This window comes from Melospiza georgiana, chromosome 2, assembly GCF_028018845.1.
Source record: "Melospiza georgiana isolate bMelGeo1 chromosome 2, bMelGeo1.pri, whole genome shotgun sequence".
In the NCBI taxonomy this organism is placed as follows: Eukaryota; Metazoa; Chordata; class Aves; order Passeriformes; family Passerellidae; genus Melospiza; species Melospiza georgiana.
The window spans coordinates 92,503,010-92,527,483 of NC_080431.1; the positions used below are offsets into that span (position 1 = coordinate 92,503,010).

The window sequence follows — 24,474 nt, forward strand, 5'->3', positions numbered from 1 at the left end:
AGATGACCCATGTGTAACACACATAAAGGCTGAATTCATTAACCAGCAGCACTGCCTGAAAGCTTTTTCTTTGCTTCAGAGCACAAGGGTGATATCATCTGTGGAATTCAAGACTGACAGATGGAATTATTTTGACCTTGGTTACACAAGCAAGGTTACGTGTGGTAGGTAGTCTGACTCTAAGTACAAAGAACATATCTAAAATGCTGGCTAGGGCTACAGAGGTCAAAGGCATTATGAGCCATAGAAAGAAGTCACTTTAAAATGGGAAATATGCTTAGCTTGAGAAATCAGAAAGATTCCTAATTTCAGCTCCTTATTTTCAGTCATATGCTGTTGAATCCTGTGCCTACAAAGCAAAACAAGCACTAAATAATTTGCTCAAAATGGTTTAAGAATAGCATTTTAGCCTTTCTGGCCAGCATCTTCAGTTTGATGCATAATTTTTCACTTCTCTAAGGAAATACTGTGATTGATCAAAAGAGATTCTTCATACAAAACAGAGATTGATTTGAAACCTGAGACTGAAGCTGTCTCTGCACAAAAAAATTTGTGGTTTTCCCCCTGAACACCCTGTATAATACACACAGAATATGGTGCAATCTGAATAGTCCATTTAAACAGAGCCTTTGGTTTTCATCCTTACTGCAATTGGAAACAATACTATTCTACAGTTTCTATACTTTGACTCCACACTAAATATTATTCAGAAATAAAGATTTATAATTAAGTAATAGAAAATGTATGGGATTGACTAGTATATAGGTGGCACTCAATTGTAGCTGTCTACAATAGGCTTAAAATTATGAAAGTCGTTAAATGTAAAATAATAATTAATTTGCAACGTCAGAAAATTACTGAGAACAAATGTTTTAGGGCTTGAGTCCTTGAACTGATGCAAGTTTGCACCATTATTTTAATACGACAGATTACCTCCTGACTTGCAATGGAATAAAAGGAAAATTTTATTTCCCTCTCCATTGACTAACATTATGACTGGATGTCTGTATTGGTGGATATCTTATGCTTAAATTACAGATTGCCAAATTTGGCAATTACAACAACTTTCCTCTATTTATTAATACCACCAAAGCTGATATTTTCCCTAAATGATTTGAAGTAACAGCCCAGAAAGCAAAGCAGTATCTGGTGCTACTTCAGCAGTATTTCACAGAGCAGTATAGAGTCAGAAAAAACTTTTTTTGACTGTTGCCTCTTTAAGAGCAGGATATAATATTTGACCAAACAGGATTCCCTTGTGGTTTCGCAAATCCCTGAAGTCTTTAAGTAAAGGTCAGGAACTGATAAACATTCTTTATACATATTTATGACTTTATGCTTCTATATCAGACTGCACAGTAATCATATCCTACCTGGGATGTGATTACTGCTCCTGCTAGTGTTGGCCCCCACCAGAAAGTAGGCAGGGCTCTTGTGGCCAGCTGGGAGCATGAATTTTCAGTGCAGGAAGCCAGAGCCACACTGAGTTCTGGGTCAGCCCATGTCATCTGGAGGTGGCCTTCAGCAGACTGAGATCCACGACTGAAATAACAAAGCGCAGAGGAACTGACACCAAATTCAACTTCACTTGTTATACAGCAACACTATTGGCAACCAGCTAATAAAAAAAGATGTTAACACAACAATTTAAAGTGATACTGGAGAGCAGAGCTCCAGTTTCAAAAAGCCAGACCTGCACAAGCACACTCTCATCCTCTTTAACTCCGTCATGTGAGGAACATTGCTATGCTAATGGCTTGGGTGTTCCGTTGTGTTTCCTCTCAAATGAATAAATGGAAAATCTATATTAAGAAAGTAAACAAGCTTGTTTTTTTCTGTGAACACCTGCAATAGAGATTTAAAAAGATTGATGTGAAACAAAGCACAAGACACAAAATGTGCCAGAAGTATTTGAATAACAAGGAAATTTAAGGAGGTGCAGCAAAAGGCATTGGTGATACAATAACATTCCTCAAGATTTGTACTTGTACAGGACCTCTTACAGATAAACAAGGAGACACACGGACAGAAAAGAACAGAGAATAATTGCTGAGACTCTTGGGGCACAGCAAATAGGCTGGAACTACAAGAGAAACTGTTGACTGGCAGTAACTACATGCACCCAACTAATCCCTTCATATCATAAGTAAAGAAAGGAAAAATGACATCCAAGTAAAAGCCAAGGAAAACCCCAGGTAAATTCCGAGCTTAAATGCTGAAAGCTTGAAATAAGTGCCTTAGTTCTAGAAGTTTTACACAACCTGACCCTATGAAGAGTGTCCTGACAAAACAGAAAAAAATGCAGATTTTTCCCTTAGGGAAATATATTAACAGTTGAATTAAGAACAAATATTCCATTGTGACAATTCTACATTACTTGAAACTGAACAATCAGAAAAAGGAGGAAAATACTCAGGCCCCATGTTCAGGAGCACAGGAGAGCTCAATAAGACTGCCTGGGCAAACATTGCCAACGCTATGCTGTCAGCTAGGAGGGATTACTGTATCCCTATCCACATCATCCCAAATGGTACACAAAGGCTGCTCTCTGTGTAAACTCCCAGTCTCATTTTGCAGGAGGAAAGCCTACAAAACTTTTCCAAAACAGTCAAAGTGCAAGTAGTGATTCATAACATTGGGCAGATATCAGAGAAGCTTCTCAAAAAGGTATTTAGCTGTTTCCTTGTCTCTGTGCTTGGAGTGTGTGATGAAGCAGATGCAAAGAAAAAGAAAGAAGAAAATTACAGTGTAAATCAGGGCATTAAAAAAATTGAATTTCCAGTAGGAGAATCGGCTAAAAGTTGATATATTTTACTGTGAAGCAGGGCAATGGTTAAATCATTATTGCTTCTCAGAACAAATTTCTGAAATATTCAAATTCTAAATCTTGAAAAAAAAGATATTTTCAAAACTTTGAGCTGAAACGAAAGAGTTTATGTTGGGTTTTTTTCAGTCAAAATCATGAAAGAATCATAAATCTGAACCCTTTAAATAAGAAGTTTTGAATCAAAATCTGTACCACCTTAAACAAGCGGGTTGCAATCAAAAGTGGAACTTCATGGCACAAATGCATAAGAATAAGGCTTCCCCCCTTCAAATCTTCCTCAAAACAACTTTTATCTTTCATAATGACCTTTTATGTTTTCTACTGATTTGGAAGTCAGATTTGTGAATTGTCTTTGAATGTTACTTCTGTTCCCTAGATAAAATATACTCCTCATCTTGGCATAGAACAAGCTTGGGTTTTGTTTTCTGTAATGTAGCAAGAAGACAGATGTGAGCTGGTGTTCTGGAATCAGGACACCATGGTAAAATGGCATTAAATCTTTAAGTAAATCGCATTGAGAACCAGAAGCAGGTAGAATTTATTGGCAAGTCATCTGTTTTAGCTTCCTGGTATGAATATAATCAATAGATCTTCAGATTTCCAAGGAGCACAGCATAAACTGACAAATGAGATGCAGAATTATTAAAGCACCACATTTACTGTAAGATGCACCATCAGTTGCTTTATTCTTGTGTTTGAATGAAGAAGCGGGGAATGGGACATAGGACCAAGAAATGCAAATGCTGTTCCATTAAGTAAAAATGAACACTTTGGTTCTTCTCTGGATGTGGACAGTAAAAATATGGTATTCCTTTTGCAAAACAGAAACTAGATTACTTCAGATTAAGTTCTCATTTAGTTCAAATTTCTAGCTAAACACAGGTCAGAACACAGTCTCATTGACACTGAGGCAAGAAGCAGGCATAAACTGATTTATTGCTGTACTTCTATGCCTACCTTGGGCCATCCATTTCCATAAGACCTAGGCCAGCTGAAGGGCACATGGTGCCTAGCTGCTGGAGAGGCTTTGGGATCTTCAGAACTCAATCAGTTGTACTTGCTATTTCCACCATGCTGTTGCTTGTATAGCAGCATATTTACACCACAACAACAAAACACACTTGTTGATGTAAAACATTCCTCTCTAGGTGTGAGAGTCTGTCCGAATTTTCCCTCATCTGCCTCACGATTGTCATTGGGAGACCACTGAAGAAAAGACACCCCCCCCCGCCCCTTCCCCCATCTAGAATCTCTGGCTCTGAAGGAGAAAGTCACTGGACTTTCTGGACACTGGACACTGCCAAAGGCCCTGAGACCTGAAAGGACAGTGTTATTGTTTTCACAGGTGTGTTTGCTGTATGCTACACTGAGAAGAAGGGGCACCATGCCCTGGTTGCAACAATAAGCTTTGGAAGCCATCCCACCTCTCGGCCTGGCTGGACTTCTCCTGAGTTTTGGGTGGTCTCCCACAGAAGACCCTCACCTGTTTTACAACCACTGTGACAGAGAGACTGAGATGTAAGAAGCCTCTCCATCAAGGACTGAGACATGGAACACCCATGTGACAAAGCTCCTCTCCTCCTTCCAAGGAGTGGGACTGAAACCCCCAGCCTGGCGGACGTGTGTGGGGGAGGCAAGCTGACCAAAGTGAGATGTTTGCCTGCAGGTTGTGACCACTGGACCACGAACACAATAGTTCTTGCCTGATGCCTAGCTTGGACTCTCGGTACCCCCCTTTCTATTCTTCCCCCCTGAAGGCCTTTGTTTCGGTTGTGAAATTTATTCTCCCTTCCCCCAACAAAAAGAATATAATTGGGGTGCAAATGAACTGTGCCTTTGAGATCTCCCCAGTGTAACAGGCAGACCCTCGACTGGACTGGACCAAAGGACTTCGTCTCTGCGTTGGTAGCTATATCCCCTCTCTCTCTTCTCTCTCTTTCTCTCCCTTAGTCCCTCTATCGCATTTTTGCTGTGGTTATTTCAATAAAACTGCGTTTGTTTTGATTATCACTGCAAACCCCCTTGTGCCGTGTTGGTTTTTGCACCCTGAGATCACTCCTACGAACCATTGGGTCATCTCTTCACTAGGATGGATCCTGACACTAGGCTGTTTGGGGTCACAGTCCAGGCCTGCCAGATGCACACACTGCACCAGCAGTGACTGGAACCCGACCATTTTCATCCTGCAGAACAGGAACCCAAATGGCCACTGCTCCTCTCCCATCTTGCCCTGGCACCAGGTAACACAAGTTTGCTTCAGGGAATGTTCAAGCCCACTTCTGAGGGCAGGGCACTGCTTGGCTGTTCTGGTAAAGTTCCTTGTTGCTATGAAAATTGCTCAAAACAGGCAAATAATCTTGGAGGAACATCGAGTATATTACAAAAATTAAATGTAGTGCTTAAAAACCAACTTAAAGCTAAAAAGTTTAAAGTTTCCTCACTTCATTTATTCAAGAATTTACTAATTATATCTTATAGTTGTGTCTTGTTTTCCCACTGAGATCTGAGACATAAAATTATGAGCCAGCATTATTTATTGGCAATATTTGTGTGGGTCATCCTCACACCATAATGCTCTCTGGTCCCTGATGGCCATTATAAAGAAATTTGGAGAGATTTGTCTATGACTTGATGGAATTCAGTGGTGATCATTATTTCTCCCAGTCCTCTTGCCATCCTCGTTGATGGCTGTGCTAAGAAATCACTAACATCTGAAATCACTAAAGTCTGAATGCAGCCTGCACCCACTCTGTAGGGCAGAAACTGAACCAATTGACTGTCTTCAGCCCTGTGGCCTTGGCTTAGGCTTCTCCTTGTGCTTACAGCACTGAAATCATCTTTGTACAAATCTGAAATATTTGACTTGAATTTAGGAAAGATGCATACCTTTGCATCCCAGAGATGAGGGTTAAACAGCTTAGGCCTCTTTGGTATGTGATCACAAAGAATTCTGTCATTTTCACTTGATAACTTGATTCCAACTGCTGTGCCTTCATTATAACATTTATTTGTATCTCCTTTTGAAGCATAGTTCATCATGTAATGATAATATATATCACTACTTTAAAGTATTTATTACAAATAAGAAAGGATTATACAATGCACTGGACCTCTCAGTGGGTTAGAACAGATTAAGCTTCTTTGTGAAAACTCTGTTCTTCTCTCATTCTAATTCTGTAGCGCTCTTAGAGACAATATCCAACTGCAGCCCAAATACACAGAATGGTCATACAAAATGTTAAGCCTGATCTTTCATCATGACAGCTATCATGCTGCTTTCCATTAAGGAAATAATGTTAGAAGCTTTTATCATTATAATCAGGAGGTGACTAAATGCCAGTCTCTGATAATACAAAAGATCCCTGTGATCTTGAACCTGCTTTTGGTTTGTTTGTCCCCCACCACCTACACTTGTGTTGTGCAAGTGGCTATTCTGAATAGTAATGTAGATTGGAAAGTTGATTTATACTCAAAAACTTTTAAAATATATTAATATATTTCTCCATGCCTTTAATAACATGATGGCTACCAGTAAATTCACTAGCACTGATTGATCACACTGATACCCTGCAATTGTGAACACCTGATTAACCCTTCAGTTATGTGCTTCTAATCAGACCTAACAACCTGGCTATAGGTACAGCTACATCCAGAACACAGGTTCTGAATAGTAGGGAAGGCAATCTCTAATTGGATAATTCAGGTTACTTAAGAAAGAGCATATGAGTAAAACAGCACCACCTGGCTGTATGTGTGGTATTAACTGTGAACACACCAAGGGAGATACTTGATAAAGCACAAGCTTGTGCTGTGACTGAAGATGTAAATAGGCACTATAAACCCAGCTATTATTGCATGTCTGATATCTAAAGGATGGAAGATAGTCACTTGGCAGCTGTGGAAGATAGTCACTTGGCAGCTGTGACTTCTTACTCAATTGGCAATGCACTATTTTACAAGGGTTGGTCATTTTAGATTAATCATTATAAAGAGTCACAGTGCCATCTAGAGACTGCAGACAGCTTTCAGAACTGATACTAAAGGAACAGAGAAGGCTTTGTTGTCATACTTAAGTTTAATACATTATGCCTTGAGAACACTGCTTTTCACTGAAACAGTAGCTTGCTTTGTGGTTATTAATATCCAGTTTTGATCACAAGCCTACTTCTTGTCTTCGTGGAGTTTTTTTTTGAAATTGAATCTTTTACATGAAAATGCAAAGAAGACTGCGGCCTGGTGAAGGCAGGCTTGAGCAAAACTAACCAGACAACCAACCCGAGCCCCTGAAGTATTTTTGGCTGAAGTGCAGGTGTGGTGTTATACACCAGAAGGCACCAGGCACTCATGAGATAATCTGAGGGAACTTCAGAGTGAATGCCAGTGACACATGCTTTCCCTTGTTCTATTGTCATGGAAGGCAAGGCTGCTACAGGAAGTACTGTGCACTTCCAGCCTTTCTGGTTAGGGCTGTGTTGGGAAGCCTGTGTGCTCAGTGTTGGCTGTGAAAACACAACCTTCACACCTACAGGCAGGAAGGCAGGCACAGTGGCATGAGTGTCTGAAGAGCATTACCTCTCTCTGCTCCATCATGTGTGGGGGAAAAAACACTTGCCAAAAGCCAGTTACCAGAAATGCCAAGGTAAACAATCTGGGATAAGCAAATGAGAAAAGCAACACATTCTGATTTTTTTTTTAATTAAACCAAAGAGATTTAATTAATGTCTTCTAATGAAAAGAAGCCACTCCGAATTTTCCTGAAACCTGAAGCAGGAGTTGCAATCTGCCCCTGTAAACAGTCTCCTGCATCTTTGTCAGACAATTTGGGATTCAGATGGCCCAAGAGGAAAGAGCCAGTTTTGGGAGTTGGGTGACATGGTTCATGGCCATAGTTTGTATAATTCAGTCAGATGTCCAAAATCAGTTGGGTTATGTCTCCTGTTTCTGCAAAGAAGATGCAAACATTTCATTTAATTCCCACTTCTGGGGATTTGGAAACCCAGGGCCCACAGAGGTGCTGTAATTTGTGCTTATACTTCATATTTTTGGTGCCTTGAAGGAGAAAGGAGAGGAAGATTTGGAGGCCTGGAGGCTCTGCAGGTTATTTGGAAAGCCCAGCAATTCCCCAAAACTGGCAGTCCCTCATTCCACCCTTCCTGGTATCTGTAAAGCCATTTCAGAGCTGTGACAATGGCTACCCATAGCCTTTGCACTGGATGTTGTTGCACAACTGAACGGAAACTTTGAGAAAAGTTTATCAGGGAGACTCTCTTGCTGAGTCACACGGTGCAGGATGTATCATCATGCTTTCCAAACTCCTTCTCAGAGAGGAGTCAAGGTGCAGCTGCATCCAGTCCTGCCCCCAGACATGGTCATTAGTTTGTACCTAAAGAATGTATAGGTGAAATAGAACCTCTATCTGAGTTTGTCCTGCAGTATTCAGGATAGCAAACCAGATATTCAGTATTAATAAAATTAACTATTTTTAAAAAAAATTGTTAATGATTAGGTAAGAAAGTAAAAATTGAAAAAGTGAAAATGGAAAAGAACAAAATGTCCAAAAGACAAAAGGCTTTAATCAGAATTATTTACTACAAAGTAAGACTAAAAATATAGTGTACTTCTTATTAAATCAATATCAGAGCTAGCTTATCAAATATATATTGATGTTACTCACCCATACCAATGGCCATGGGGAATCATTTTCACCCAGCCTTGAGGGGTATCCTTGAGGGGCATCTCCATGTAAGAGAAGGATCTTCAGACACCTTAGGGAGGCATGCTAGAAGTCCCCCCCATGAAAAAGCTGGACTGGTCTTTTTAAAATGATTGACTGTCAATCATGTACAAGTACGTGTTGTGCCTGCTGTGGTGGGCTGACTCTGGCTGGGTGCCAGCTCATCAGGCCACTCCACCACTCCCCTTCCCAGCTGGACAGGGGAGAGGGAATAGGATGGAAAACAACTCATAGTTTGAGATAGGGCTGTTTACTAGAGCAAAAGTGAAAGTATGGGAGTGCATAAGCAAAGAGAGGGGAAAAAAAAGTTTATTCTCTACTTCCCATCTGCAAGAGATATTCAGCCATTTCCCAGGAACCAGGGCTTCAGCAGGTGGAGTGGTTGCTCCAGAAGAGCAAAAGTTGCTCTCCCGGTTTCTCCTCCTTTCTTAGCTTTTATGTCCGAACTGACACCCTGTGGTGTGGAATATCCCTCTGGTTAATTTGTGTCAGCTCTCCTAGCTGTGTCCCCTCCCAGGATCTTGCCCACCCCAGCCCCTTGATGGGGTGGGGTTATGTGGAGGGGCAGCACTGATGCTGTGCCAGTGCTGCTCAGCAGTACCCAAAACACTGGCGTGTTATCAACACCCTTCCAGCTACCCATGCAAGGCACAGCACTGTGAGAGCTTCTAAGGGAAAAGAAACTCCAGCTCAGACCCAATACACCTGCTCAGCAAATGTGCTTTATTGCTGAAAGAGATATTATCAGCTCTTGGGTTTCTCCTCCTCAACACTTCTGGCTCTCACACTCCTCTCAGGGCCTGCACACCCGTACTGAGGTGCCAGCCTCAGCCAGGAAGCATCTGTCTGGCACTTGCTCATGACGGGTCTAAACTGAGATTGTTTGGCAAGCATTCTTCAACTCCAAAAATCCTCTTTGCTCAGTCCATCATTGCCAACTTGTAAATGAGGCAAAGTTTGAGCTGCTGTACCCTAGCCCAGAGTGCCCTGCTACAGATGCTTGAATACATGACTTCTTTGCATACCACGCAAATTTAAAATCTTCATTTTTCCCTTTTAAGCAGACTGAAAATGGAGTTTGGGTAGCTGACTGATGGTAATAGCATACTGTGTGGGTTAAGGAAAAATCACTGGCAGACCTATTGGAACTTCATTTCTCCCAAAAGTACATCTTGTTGAAGAATTACTCTTCCCCTGGCAGAGGGAGAGAGACACTGCTTTTTGTTGCTTCAGGAATGGGCACATAAGGATGTTTAGCTATCATACCCTCATCTCTCTATTTTGTTTTTATCTCATGAAAGGGTTTTTTCTCTTTGAGAAATGAAGGTAGAACGGTGCTAGAAGCTTGATGAGTATCACAGCCAGCCCAGGATTATCTCCTGCAGGAAGAGCCATTGTGCATACCTGCATCCAGTGACCATTAGGCAGGGCAGGTGTCTCAGCCCTCCCTGAGACAGCTGGCAGAGTGACTGTGTTGGGGCACTGAGGATGTCAGGGCCAAAGGGAGCCCAGCCACTGCTTTTGGCTCCGGCAGGTGCTGTGTGGCCCATGGGGCAGCCCTGCTCCTCCTGCACCACCACAGTGCTGTCTCTGAGGAAACCAGGACAGCCCATGGTGAGCGGGGTGGTTAAATCCCTGCCTTGCTCTCTTCTCTACCTGTTCTTTAACATATAAGAGCATCTGTTTTTGAAGTGACAAACCTTATACAAGGCTGGAACTGATTAATGAAAATATCAAAATTTGAGGCTGGCCTCAGCATCCTGCTGTAGCCCTCAATCCAGGGAGAAGTCAACACAAAAGGTATGCAGTGTACTGGGAGTTATCAATCACCACTGGACACATCAGCCTTATTCTTTCCTGAGATGACAAAATGAACCCTCCTTTTCTTTTCTCTCAACTCAGCTGAGTGAAATGTAAAAAGGGGAGGGAAAATGACGTGTTCCAACCAAAAATATCAATACAAGGGAGCCCCCCAGAAGCCTCTTGAGATTGGTCTCAATTTCGAGTCCTATCCCTTCACGGAGTTGCTCTAAGAATTGTGACAAATGCCCCTTCTGCCTCTCTTTAGATAGATATAGAGAGATGAGTATTGCCCAAATACAATATGCTAATACAGAGGTGAGATCTCTCTGTTGATTTATATCAGTTACCTTGTTGGTTCCTTCTTAGTTTCTATACATAATTTAATTGCAGTTTAAAACAAATAACTGGACAAATTCTGTAACATAATCCAGAAATCCGTTTTCTCACTCACTATGAAAGAAATTTCTCACTTGTTTTGGGGATCTAAAATTTAACAACTGAGTACCTTTCTGAAGCCAAAGTCTACTCCACCTGCTGTTAGCCCAGTATTAGATGTAACCATTGCATATTTGTCTGTAACAAGCTGAGTGAAATGTTATTTTATGAAAGCTGTTAAGGAAACCTACAGAGCAGCTCTCAGTTTGAGAAGGCAGTTTAATGGATCATGAAGTGACAAACCAGCATGACAGGCCTTCCATATTTTTCAGCAGTAAAACTTCTGAAAAAACTCCTCACTAAAACAAAAAGCCCAGCATGCAGTAAAGAGCGCGGGCTGCAGAGCGGAAGGGCCTAATAGGGCTCTCAGAGGGTGTGCAAGAAAACAGATTACTTGATAGTCTGCTGAAAGGTCTGCTGTTAAAAATCACCTTTTAGTACGAGACTAATAATCTCCAATTTTGCAAGGAAACTTGTGGATAACATCTGATTTTTCTGTAAATCCAGATGTTCCACTTGCACAGTTTTACAGTCACGTTCAGGGCTTTTTCCTTGGGGCTGGGGACAGTCAGGGCCAGGACCAGGCAGTCATCCCTGACAGTTTCCTGGCACACCTTGACTGGAAGCAGCTCCTGGGTCAGGTCACTGTCCCTTGGGAGCACCCGGGACACCCTGCAGCCATGCCAGTCATCCCCAGGGGCTGCGTTCAGGGCTCTTTGTATGTAAAGGGTTTCTGCACTGCAGTTTCTCTCCTTTGGTCCTAATCACAGTTGCAGAACATTGGAAATTTTTTGCATATATGTTAAGTGGTGTCTCATAACAAGTCTTTTCTTCACAGGTGAGTAATAAGGTCCTTGTGAATTCATATCCAAAGAAATGTATTCTCTAGATCACAGAAGTGAGGTGTTGAGCTGCAAGTAGGACAGACTCAACAAACAGAACAGGGAAGGCTTGCCACATTTGCACTGCCAGTGTGTCAGGTTGCAGAGATGAGCTGAACCACAAATGATTGCACAGTAAGATGTATTTTCCTCCTTTTTAATGGAGCATATCTATACAAATAGATTATAATAGTCTTTATGTAAGCACAAAATCTTACCCCTCTCTCCTCTACAGGAGTTAAGTAAGCTTTGTTGATAAACTCTCAGACTTCCAAAGAAAAATTGAAGTGTTTGTGCCGTTAATTTTAATTTCTGCTTCCTCCTTCGTGATTATTTTAACCAGTGCAGTGGAGTTATTTTCAGAGGCACCAAGCCAGAGAATCATTGCACTCAGCTTTCATGCTGTGAGATGGAGCATTTGGGTTTGAATATGAATTTGATAGTAGCAACAGTAGCAGTGGGAAGCTTTATCTGTGAAAGGGAGTCAAAATGGAACAGAACTGAGAACTCCATCAGCAAGACAGTCTGTTATAGCTGTGCTGAACAGCTATAGTTGTTCAAGTCCTTTCTTTTTCCCCTGTTAATCAAGTGAGAGAAAGCGTGTTCCTGCCTGGCTCAGCACTTCTAGCCTAGGCATGCTGTAAAAACACAAAGCCCTTGATAAATGTTGGCCTCTACTAATTTGTGTCAAAAAGAACAAAGATTGTCTAACTAGTTTGGGGGTCTACAAGAACTGATTTGGGCTGAAATGCTAAACTACAATCTAATTTCATAAATTTTCATCTAATTATTTGCAAAATAATGAAATCTAGGAGGAAACCAGCTAAGGGTTAGGGAGAATGTGTCTCATGGAGAGAGGGCAGGTGCCTTTGCAGGCAAATAGTAAGCTGCCAAAGTGAAGCTCTTGGGCTCTGAAATCCACAGAAAAGCTGGGAATCCTCTCATGGTCTGTACTCAGGTCACTTTTATAAACTGCCCTTGAAAAAGAGAAAAATTCACCTGCTCGTATACAACTGTGCTGGAGAAGGTAAAAATTAATTAGATCAGAGAAGTTGAAGCAGTGTGGGAAAACCATCCTGCAATGAAGTTCATGGGCTATGTTCACATGAAAGTCATGATACTGTACTTCATACTGCCCTAATGAATCCCTCGTCATATGAGCAAGCATCAGTGCTTGCTGTGTCTTTAAACAAAAGTAAGCCAAATGGTCTTTAGATATTTTCCCCCTTTTATTATTCTCATCAGCCTTTGATTGTTTAGGAAAATCAGATTCTGTTTCATTCATTAATCTTTTTTTTTTCCCCAGTTCCCTTCCCTTCCCTCCTTTGCTGCCTTGCCTGTGCCCTTCCCTCCCGTGTGGCTGACCTGCTGGGTGAGTGGAACTGGCCGTGAGACACCAGCCACTCTTCTTAGTGACCCTCACTGTAAGGACTCCTTACAGCATCTCGCTTATGCTTCCCATGGCCTGCTGCTTATTCTGTGCCCCTTTTGTCTGCCTCCCTCCCTTCTAGCCTATGATCTGCTCTGTTGTGATTTCCACTCTCCTTCAGGGATTCCCTTTGCTTCCTTCTGGCTTTTCTTTGAGGAATCACAGAAGATTTTGACTGAGACAACTGGCTAACAGAACCCTTTAAATTAATTGATGCATTCTCTTGGAATCTGGGGCTACCAAGCCGGTTTTCCCTAAAACCATTCTTCCATTATGTTTTCTACCACAAGGCACAACTAAAGGGACACCAAGCTGAATGTCACCTTTGTTGGGGCATCTGTAGGTTCCCATATTCAGACTTCATCTGAACTTTGCAGCTTCTGTCTAGCAGAACATGTTTTTTCCTACTGATTTTTACAGATAAGGTTCCTATCCTGGCTGTCCTTTCACAGTATTATCCTCTTATGTACAAGAACTGTACTCACCTTTGTACAAAAAACGTGTATCTTCCTGTTTCTTTTTCTACATACCCACTAGTAACCATTTTTGGAAGTGGGATGATGGCTTTTGGCTTAACCCAGATAGGCAGCCTTAGTGCTTTCTTTGCTTATTACATGCTCCATAAATTCAGCTTTAATCAGTTCTCCTGGCCTATTCTTTTGACCCCATATTTTTAAGTCTGTGACTTAAACTCCTATTTGTGTTTTAGCCTTTAGCTTTAGAAAGTTGATACTTTCAAGCATAAGCTTCTGTATGGGTATTCATGTCTGTCTTGCCCAAGATATGAATCCAAGCCTTGTGTGAACTTGTCCTGTAAACTCCTGAGAGCTGGGACCATCATTTTGTCCTGTGCATGGACTGCACATCCTTGGAGAGCCTGGTTCTCTGACCACCTCTCTGTAGTGCTGCTCAGACCACCAGGAAAGGAAGAGGGTTATGTGAAGGAAGTTTGGTAGTTGTGGGATAAAAGTTAAATGCTGGCACCCCAGTGGTTTAGAAAACAATGCAAGTTAAGTTAAGTTTGTGTGTTGTCATCCTGCTTTTCTTTACATTATTCAGTGCCTCACTGCTATGGGGGATGGGGTGGGAAATAAGTGTTATTATATTAGTAATGGTAAAAAGAACTACTAATAAGAGAAAATTCACAAGGTGAAAATGATGGCACTGTTAATATGACTCTAGATGTGAAGGACAGATAAACACCCTGGATGGAGTCTTGTCAAATATTAAGACAAAAGCTAAAACTTTTATAGTGCAGTTATATGTGATGGAGTATGTAAAGGAAGTACAGAAATGTGATTATGTGTAAGTGAGGTTTGTCACTTCCTACAGCTTTATTTGCACATTTCTTTACAGGAAGGCAGTACTTTGGGGGCATTATGATGTGAGCTAACTTCTTACTGCATTTCATTAATTGATTTATGTGATATTTGAGACCAATGAATGATGTCTTAGAAGCTGAATTTTCAGGGTATATTTTTATACTTTTGTAGAAAATAACTAAAACAGCTACATTCCTTCTTTCTGCTGCAATTAAATTGTTTTAAAATAAGTATGCCTCATATATAAACTGGACATTCAGTATTGTTTCACTCTAATTCACTCCAAGGGATCTATTAACAAGAGCCTCAGAGGCATATCATAACACTTAAATACAAACATTGCAGCTATTATAATCTCAGGGAGTAATTGAATATGGATCACTCTGAACCCTGACAATGTGGTTTCCAGTGAGAAGGAAATTATTGTTTTATGTCTCTATCCTTTAAGTAAACATTTAAGCAACATTCTAGATAATTTTTAAGACCAAAACCCACTATTTACATATATTCATGTGTCTTATAAACCTTTTTTAATTGTTTGGCTCTGTAACTTTTTAATTCAAATTTTAGCACAGACAATTTTGAACTATCATTCTCAGTTCATTTTGGACTACCACCTTCATTCTGAACTACCATTTTCTCTTTACTTGTATTTTAAAAAATGGGCAGTATGTTAAGAGAGTTATAAAACAGGTTTTTCCTCCTAGGTTTATATTTTGTTAGAAAGCTAATGGGAGAGCTCTGATGCCTTGGGGCTCCACAGACAGCTGTAGCAGCAATCTCTAAGTAACAGACACACTAGTTCAATTTTCTTCTTAAATTTACATCATAATGATTTTTCTTTCAGTATCAAGTAAATCTTGCCATCAACGGATGCTACTAAAAAATCCCTTTGTAAATTGCAAAAGTACAGCCTGATGTAGATATCATGCTAAAGCTGTAAATTGAAATTAAATGTAATTTTTTGCTGTAACAGTTCTTCTTGCAAAAACATTATTGGTTCTGTTCATAGAGTAAGCCACAGGACTGGGACTGCCCAGAGACCCAAATCAACAAGAGTTCATGTTTCAGGAGATTTAGCTAGAACTCAACTTACTTTCAGTTTTCTTATGTTGTGGCTGTTTTTTCTTTCTGGCTAGATAACAAATGACCTTCAGCTCCCTGCTTTACTCACAACAGTTTAAGCACACTAGTTTTGCTTTTGACCACAGCTTTTATTTAGCCCCGATATCCCACAGTGTACCTGATGATTCGCTGAAGGTCTCACCCTCACTGTTGTCATGCAGCCTAGCTTCTCCCCAGATTTCCTGTTCTTACAGAAGACACTGTCAAGAGCTTTCCTGTGCTGGAGCTGCAGCCAGGAGACACTGCAGAACCAGAGCTCCAACTGTGCTTGTTAATATGAGGGGTCACTATGAAGTAGCCTTGCTATGTTTTACAATAACAGGAGGAAAAAAAAGAAAATTAGTCCAGGCAGCTGAATGGCAGAAAACCAATGATCTAAACGGTCAACAAGGGCTTGGCACTGCTGCCAAAATGTTGCACGTCTTGTTTCTCTAGCACCTATTTGTGAAGGAAAGAGTGGCTAACTATCCTGCTATTCTAATCAAAAGACTTGCTTACTTATAGGCATCAAATTTTATAGAAGTAGTAGCCAAAGTGGTGCCAGAGAAAAGTAAAGAGAACAATCGCAAGAAAAGGCGGCTTATGGAAAAATACTTCCTTCAGAAGTGATTGCAATAACTTCAGAAAGTGCAAGATTGACTGAAGGATGTGCTTGTTTTGATATACAGAAGATTTTTAGGAAGTGAAACTCTGTTTCTTTCCCATGCTATGGTAGAAGCAGGCCAAGAGACAGACTCTCAGGAAAAAGAACTTTGTTTTCCCCCTGTTCTCTACCATCTGAAAGGATAGTCACTGCAAGAGGCCATCCTAGGAACTGTGAAATCTCCTTAAGTGGATGCGAAATTAAAAAAACCCTATTTTGTTTTGGAATGGAGTAAAATAACTTTCAGCACAGATTACCAAGAGCTATTGCTTGGTTTGGTGTAGCTAAGATTCCCAGAGGCTCAGCCTGGTGCAATTGCCTCCGCCACCCAAGCCCCACTGCCTTGGGGAATAACTGCCATTTCAGCTCCCCAAGTCTCTTATCATACATTATATCAGACTTAAGATCATCAAGTCATATTTCTTACCACTCTTCAGACTTGGCTGAGGAGGCAGCCTGGGTATGCAGGTTTCTGTAAGCCAAAAATACTTGTGAGATTTGTTAAGCTGGAAATGTTTGTGTTAGGAAATGTTTGCTCAGAGTTTACATTAGGTTACATTAGGCCCATGGAAATATATTGTTATGTGAGCCCTACATGCACTGTAAAGATTCAGTGCTGTGTGGTACAAGTTGTGGTGAGCCTCACGGTGCAGCTCTGTGGTGACTGACCAGGAAATCCCCCACCTGCCAGTTGTTACACAGCATCCATCAACATGTGTCCCAGGCTGGGATCTGCAAGTCCTGTTGTATATTTGTTGTATATTTGTTGTATATTTGTTGTATATTTGCGTGGTTTTGCTCTGGATTAGCCCTCAAACACACACACAACCCCACACCCACACATATATTTTAGTGACATATATTTAGTCACATATATTTAGTGACTGACCAGACCATATTTACAGTCTCCCTCCTTTTTCCCTCCCAGATCTCTTTCTCTAGTGCATTTCAATGATTTCTGCTTTTAAATCAAGTATTCAATCCTATTCTCAGGTCCATTTGAGTATTGCAGACGGGTGAGGTGAGGTAAAAGGACAATGTTAATTCCTGAATGCTCTCAGGGAGCTGTGGAGACTGACTGAGGAGGAAGGTGATTGGGACAGCAGCTGGCGACTACTGCTGGAAGGAGACCCCAGCCTCATTTCTCCTCAAGCACTTTCTCCTCCTTAGGATTTTTTTAAATCAGACAAACACTCTGCTAAGCCGACAGCAGGTAGCATGTGGTTGCTGTTTCACTTTAGGTAAATTCTACATTCAGAGCTGCAAGATCTACCAAAACTACTGTCTTATATTTTTACACCTAGGTAATGAGACCTTCAGGGAAAATTGTGAAGAACGTCTCTTTATTATGTTCTTGAAAGAGGAATTTGCAGTTGTTTCCTATCTACCTTCCTTTCAATGCAAGCAGAGTACCTGCCTGAAGCAGGACAGTGCTGAGCAGTTGCTGCTCTTCATTTGCAGAGCTGGGCTTCTGGAAAAGCCATTCACCTCACAATACCTCATGGAAAATGTTTATTTATACAATGTGTAGAAAAAAAGGCCACAAACAGTTTTAACCTGAGGAAAATACCAATGCATTTGATAAGAAGGAGAATCTTTGTCACATAATGATGTTTGTTCTTAAGGATGCTTAAAAGACTGGGATATTTCCCTCCCAATATCGCTATCCCCATCCCATTGGAGGATAAAATAAGACTTATTCCAAATGCAGCTGTCTGCAGACAGCTGAAACTGGAGGATCTAACTACATAAACAACTTCATCCCCTTGGTGATCAGGACTTGTTTTATCAGTAACTTGTGGTCACCGCAGGACAGACCTCAGCAACAGCATCACCTTGGACTTGCCATTTCTCGGTTTCTCTCTTGCGATATCTTTTTTCCTTAGGTTTCTACATTTCTTTGAGACAAAACAGTACCTTTTTAGAGGTACTTTATTCCTGAAATAACTAAGATACCATCTGGAAATGGTCTTAGTGTGACGCATGATCAACTTGCAGTTAAACACACAAATGTTAATATAAGATTTTTGTGTGTACAAAGTTGTCAGAGAAAAAACACAAATGTAACAGCTGCATGTAAAACATGGTTGATTTTCCTTACAGTGTTCCACCAGTATTTACCTTGTTTTTTTTACAGTTTTTTTTTCACTGTGATCAAGATGACAGCAGTCCGTGCATCTTACACTGTTCCTCCATTAAACACCTTGTGTCCTTCTACAGCTGATTTTGATGAAATTTGTTTAAACCTCTGCATGAAGAGAGAATTGCCAAATTTTTTCTGGCACATCCTATGGCTTCATGACTGATGCTGATTAAAATATCACAAATACTTATTTTCTCTTCTCAAAATCACCTGAAAAAAAGACAAGAGTACTTTTACATAATTTTATCCTCCTATACAGTCCTGACTTATTCCTGAAGCATAGGACCCCATTTGCTGGGCTTTGAGCCACTTTAAACATAAAAGTTAACTAAAAAATGTAACTATACCTCAGTGTCAACTTAGTATTTCATAGTCTAGAGGTGTGATACATAACCCAAAAATCTGCTGGTATAATGTGACAAAAGTGTCTTACTTTTTGATGTGGACTGTGACCAGTGTAGACCAACCTTTTCCTGCCTCCACAGAGCTCATGAGCTGTCAAGCTGCAGAGCTAACCCACCTCACTGGGGACAGTTCAGTAAACAACACACATGGGCTCCTGTGTGTCCTTGGCACCTCCAACTTCAGACATCCACAGGAAGCTGCCTTTGGAATAACGTTTCTTCTCATGCTAGGCTTCTGACTTGCTCTAGAATTGCTTTGAAAGGCAGGACACATTGTTTTCTTTGGTCCATGGAATTCCCATTTTTTCATGGAAAAATAACAAGAAGAACCTGTGAAGAGTTGCTGAGCAAGAAGAAAAAGAATGGCAGCTATTTAATACGGGAGAGTGAGAGTGTGGAAGGAGCCTTGTGTCTCTGTGTTTTGTAAGTACTCTAATACTGATGTTTATGAGCTTTCAGTTGGATCCAAAGACAACAATCGTCTTCTCTAAAATTAATAGTTCTTCCCTGATATTAACAGACTCCAAGGGAGCATGTCTATGTATTCAAGTAGTGCTGGTTGTTTTAGGTTTCCTTTATAGTGACAAATAAGGGGGAGGCATTTCCAAAAAGCTATTTTATGTAACAGTTGATAAATGAACTGTAGTCTGGTGATGCTGGTCTCTCTCTGCAGACAATAAGGGCAGCCCAGAGAAAATAACTCAGCCTGCCAAAATATGCTAAGATCCTACTCAAAGTAACTGCCTCTGTAATGATGAGTAAACAGCATTTTAGCACTGTTGAGACACTGAAAAGTCTCATGGCATGTTACAAAACAATTCCTTCTTTGTAGACTTTCTGTCTGATAAAAACTCAGTCTTGTGTTTCAAAGGAATTTTACCTGATGTAAGAACATAGGCTGAGGCTGAAAATGACAAAGTTCTGTCTGAATTTATATGACAAATCCACAGACAAGATGGGCATAGAAAACTGCTACTTCTAGTCCAAAGCTTTAATTACTACAATTAAAATTTTATTATTTTCTTTTTCTGTGAGGAATAGCACTTTTATTTCCCTTTTTACTCTTTTCATATATAATTGATCTGTTCATAATGCATTCAAAGTTTAAAAACTAGAATCTAGGTCTTTGTTTAACCGATGAGGTTTTGCACTCTTATTGCAGATACGTTTGAATGTGACATGAAAACCTTTTAACATCTAATTAATGAACAAATATGAGAAGATATTTTTATCAATCACTAAAAATGAATTTGTTATGAAACAAATCAATGGAAAGGGGAGAAAAAGAGAGAGAGAAATGGAGTACTACTGGGTTGGCAGGTAGAAGAAAGCAGATCTTCAAAATAACAGAACGAGTTGAAGAGAAATAGCAAGTTGGGGACAAACAGAGCCCTCAGCAAGGCAGCTACAGGAACCTGCTTTCAGTATGGTGTGGAATGAGACAATGCAGGGGCTGAGGGGAGGGCAAGGAGGTGGGAGGGAAGGCACATGTATACCTTGTCACAAGGGACAAATGGGGAACCTGACACAGAGGAAGAATGACAATGTTAGAACCTGGGTTAGGCCACACCAACACAGTTGCTTTTCCTTTAATGTTTTTTTTTTAAGGGCAAAGCAGATTTGTCTTGTGATGTCTTGCAGACACACTTTGGCCTGTCATATCTGCCTGCCACAATATTCTGCGCAGGCACATGAAAAATCATGCCTTCCAATTTGCTTTTGTGGGTTTTAGTGTTAAAAGCTGATAAAAACTGAAGTGTTTAGTGGATTTGCCTATAATCCTGACATGAACAAATGGCATAGTTAAGCTGCAAGAGCGGCAGCAGTGGTACACAGATGGTGGCTTGCACAGGTCAGAGCAAGGCTCGTGTTCAGACAGCACATGGAATAGTATTAGTGCACTGGCTGAGAACTGCCGCAGAAACTGGGCTGCCTGGCAGTGGCTCACTAGGCAAACTGCCCTAAAACTGGGGGCAACCAACACTGAAACTCTTAGTGATGTTCAAAAGCAACTTTTGAATTATCATTGCATCTCAATGCCTTGTTTAGCACCTAACATGGTTTATGTGCAAACTGATAAGCCCTTCTCAAATTACCTGATCTGTGGGCAGAGACATTGATCCACTTGCTATAGCAAACAAACTTTCTTGTCCTTTTCTGCTGGGATATGGGGGGGAGTGCATTCCCGTGGAGGAGCTGGGAGGCAGAATGGTGTGACCAGTTCAAATTCATCTCTCTAACTGGGCAAGGTGCATGGCTCTTCCTCCACAGCACACTGTCTCTTTCATCTAGAATTATCCCAGGTCTCTGACAGCACTTCAGTTCAGACCTACTGGTTTTGCTACTGTTCTCCTTACTGTTCAACATGCCATTTTCCCTCTCACCTCGCCTTTCTTCCAGACCAAACATTTTGTTTATTTTTACCCTTTACTTGCTCTAGGTAAGCATTTAGTAGTTAATGAGGAGGCAGAACTTTCCATTTTTATGGTATTTCATGTTCATTTAGTAAGAATTAAAGTACCTGAATAATATCCAGGCAGAAACATTTTAATATTTGATCAGAAAGGAACAAGTTTCAAAAATGATCAGTTCCTGGTATTTCTTTTTCTCCCTTCTCTGTCTCTGTAAGCACTCACATTTGTAAAAGTACTTTTCAGCAAGGAACATGTATATTTCCACAGGTATCAAGAAGACAAAAACCAAAATATGCATCCCTGTGATACCACTTTTTGAATTAAATTAAACGTATTATAACTGAAAGCTTTATTCTAATTTCAGTTCATAGTAACTTTTTTTGCAGAACAAAGTAGTTTATTTTCAGTAACCCTTCACTTTTGTGCAAGTGCCCTGAGCCAGGTTTCTGCCCCAAGATTCTCCTTCTCATGACAATTCACTTCACATAGCCACAGCTGAAGTCCTCCTGATGAACTGGCACACAAGTTAAAAAAACTTGTTTTCAGATGCTGCTCCCACCTCTCCCCAACCTCCTCACTTGTTTGTGATGTATATTTTCTTGCAACTCTGCTACCATTTTTGATCACAGTCACGATCTCCAGTCCACCTCCTGAATTGCTGCTACTGTGGTATCTGATAAAGCTTTTATTTTTGTTGACAAAATATATCCAAAGACATCAGTAGCCTCAGTGTTCAAACACATGCTTATTATAAAAAATAACAATGACTAAAACCTTGGGAAATGCAAAGGAATAACATTATTCTCAGAAGTAGGAGCCATACCATCATTTTCTGGGTGCTAGTGACTGGAGGCCATTTTCTGCCTACATCTCTCCAAGAATTCAACAGCCTTCCTGTGACAGAAATACAAAATGAAGGTTAGAAAAGTGAGGAAGATAAGAGAGAGATGAGAAGAAGTGCTGTTTGTGGAATGAAATTATGATTGTTAAAGGCCTGTGTTAGGCTTAGTTCATATGTTCTTTGAAACTCCTGGTCAGAGTAATCTTGTACTTCAAGATATTAAACCTTCACTCATTTTGTAATCTCTAAGATCTCTTATCTTTTGCTTTCCTGTCTCTGCCTCATTCAATTTTACTGCACTTCTCATGTCTTTAATACTGTTTACAGATATGTCCACTTTGTTAATGTGATGTGTTACATATACAATGTTTTTTCACAGCTTTGAGGGCCTCATCTACACTTACCGTATCTTCAGAGAAGACCAAGGATATTTTAGAATACAGGTGAGTAACTCTCATTGCATCTCTAAAGATTGCATTAAGGAGCATAGATTTAAAAAAACCCATATATTAAAATATCTTAGATTCATCTATGATCAATGATCTATGATAGTGTTAATCGATTATCATTTGTCTATGATAATAGATTTAAAAAAATCCATAAACACAATACTATAGAAAATATTTCCAAGTTTGCTCTCTACTCAATTCTTATTGTAGATGACCTAAAAAAGTAGCTCTTGTGTTTGTAGAATTTAGTTATAATCTAAATGGCTCTATTATTTATTAACCAGCTGTTTTCTCATTTGTCCATTTCTTTTTGATAGCACTGATGAAATATCTATTACTTTTCTTACTTTCTCCTGTTTCTTACTTTCTCCTGTTCCTAATTACCTTTTTTCTACTTGAAAGCACTGCTAGTGCATGCAGCATTTCATAAGGATCTGGGATATTGCAATGATCTTTTTGATTTAAAGAATCTATAATTCTGTGTGATTGTGAGGCATCTGAAGTGACAATGCCAAATTATGCTGCTTATTCAAGTAAAACAAGTGCATCAACCAAATCCCCAGGAAATGTGAAAGGACACTTAAAAGCTGGCTCACTCCCCTGCTTGTACTAGCACAGCCAAGAGGATTGCCAATATTAAGCAGCATTTAAGTGGTATGAGGAAATCACTTCATAAAGAACACGCCAAGCTCTCATATGCTGGTAATTTATTGCTTATTAGTGGCTTTGCCTATGCATGAAAGACCAAATTTCCCATAATGAAGAATGGTTTACTGACAAAAAATATTCTGTTTTGGACCTTATCCACTCTACTGGGGTTATGCTGTCATTCTTGTCAGCAGGTAACTCAGATATTTTTAGACTTTTCAAACCCATTCTTCCTTATAAATTTTTGCCAATAGTGTGAAAGAAGAATTCAGTTCTTAAAATTTTTAAATCAGGTTATTTTGCCTCACTAAGATAATTGACTAAAATAATGTATTGATGTGGAAGAGAGGTTGTTTGGGTTTTTTTTTAATGCCAGATTCAGACATGAGCTTTCTAGAATGCAGCAGGCTGGCCCCAACCAGCTAAGCACCCCTACAGCTGCTCACTCCCTCTCTCCTTAGTAGGACAGGATTGGGGGAAGAGAACACAAAGAGCAAAAGTGAGGAAACTCCTGGCCTGGATAAAATACAGTGTAATAGGTAAACAGGTAAAGCAAAGTTGTGCACACAAGCAAAGCAAAGAAGCTTAGCAACTCCTTCCCATCAGGGGGCAGATATTTAGTGAGCTCCTGGAAAGTGAGGCCTCAGCATACACATAACCACAAGCATCGTCCCTTTCCCTATGCTTTTACTGCTGAGTACAGTGTCAGATGGAGTGAGATAGGACAGCCAGCATCTTGCACACCCCCAGCCTACTCCCCAGGGGAACCAAGTGCAAGAAAGACATCCTTAGTACTGCACAAGCACTGTTCAGCAACAGCCAAAACGTGGTGGCTGTGTTATCAGCACTGTTTCAGTTACAAATTCAGAGCACAGCTCTTTGTAGGCTGCTATGAAGGAAGTTAACTCATCCCAGCCAGACCCAGTACACACAGGCATTGGCACCCAGTCCATCCAGGGCTGAATGAAAGATGAAGGATGCAGAAAACTATAGAAAATAAATACATGTTTCTTTGTTAGCTAACAGATTAAGAGAAAGCCCCGTTCTCTTTTAATGACTACTAGTAGGCTGCTCACTGTCTGTCACTGCCCTGAAGTCACAGCACCATAAAGTCCATGCACAGATCCACGCAGGGCTGAGCTGCAGGAGCAGTTCAGTCCTGTCAGATGAACCCACACCTAAAGAACAGTTTTTTGCACATGACCTGGGCTTCCCAATGCTGATATTTTGTAAAAGTTTGAGTTCTGTTTGTCACCTAGTTATTTAAAGGCATCATTTTAAGTGAGAACTAAATATGTTATCCCTAACTTTTGCTCTCAGACCAGAGTACAGTGTGTAATGCTGTCAATTTTCAACACTCTGCTGTAGTGGATCGC

General features: G+C 40.5%; 1 protein-coding gene across 2 annotated transcripts in view; it reads left to right on the forward strand.

Annotated features, from left to right (window-relative positions):
• Positions 1-24,474, forward strand: part of SH2D1B (SH2 domain containing 1B) — a 75,626-nt gene that overhangs the window by 46,108 nt on the left and 5,044 nt on the right. The window contains exons 1-3 of one of the 2 annotated variants that reach the window (XM_058018237.1): positions 4,922-5,067; positions 18,337-19,169; positions 22,381-22,444. In XM_058018237.1, coding sequence (XP_057874220.1) covers positions 19,036-19,169; positions 22,381-22,444 — 198 coding nt within the window. In that variant the 5' untranslated portion in view covers positions 4,922-5,067; positions 18,337-19,035. Of the gene's footprint in view, positions 1-4,921; positions 5,068-18,336; positions 19,170-22,380; positions 22,445-24,474 lie in introns of those variants that run through there. The other variant, XM_058018236.1, reaches the window with a different exon arrangement.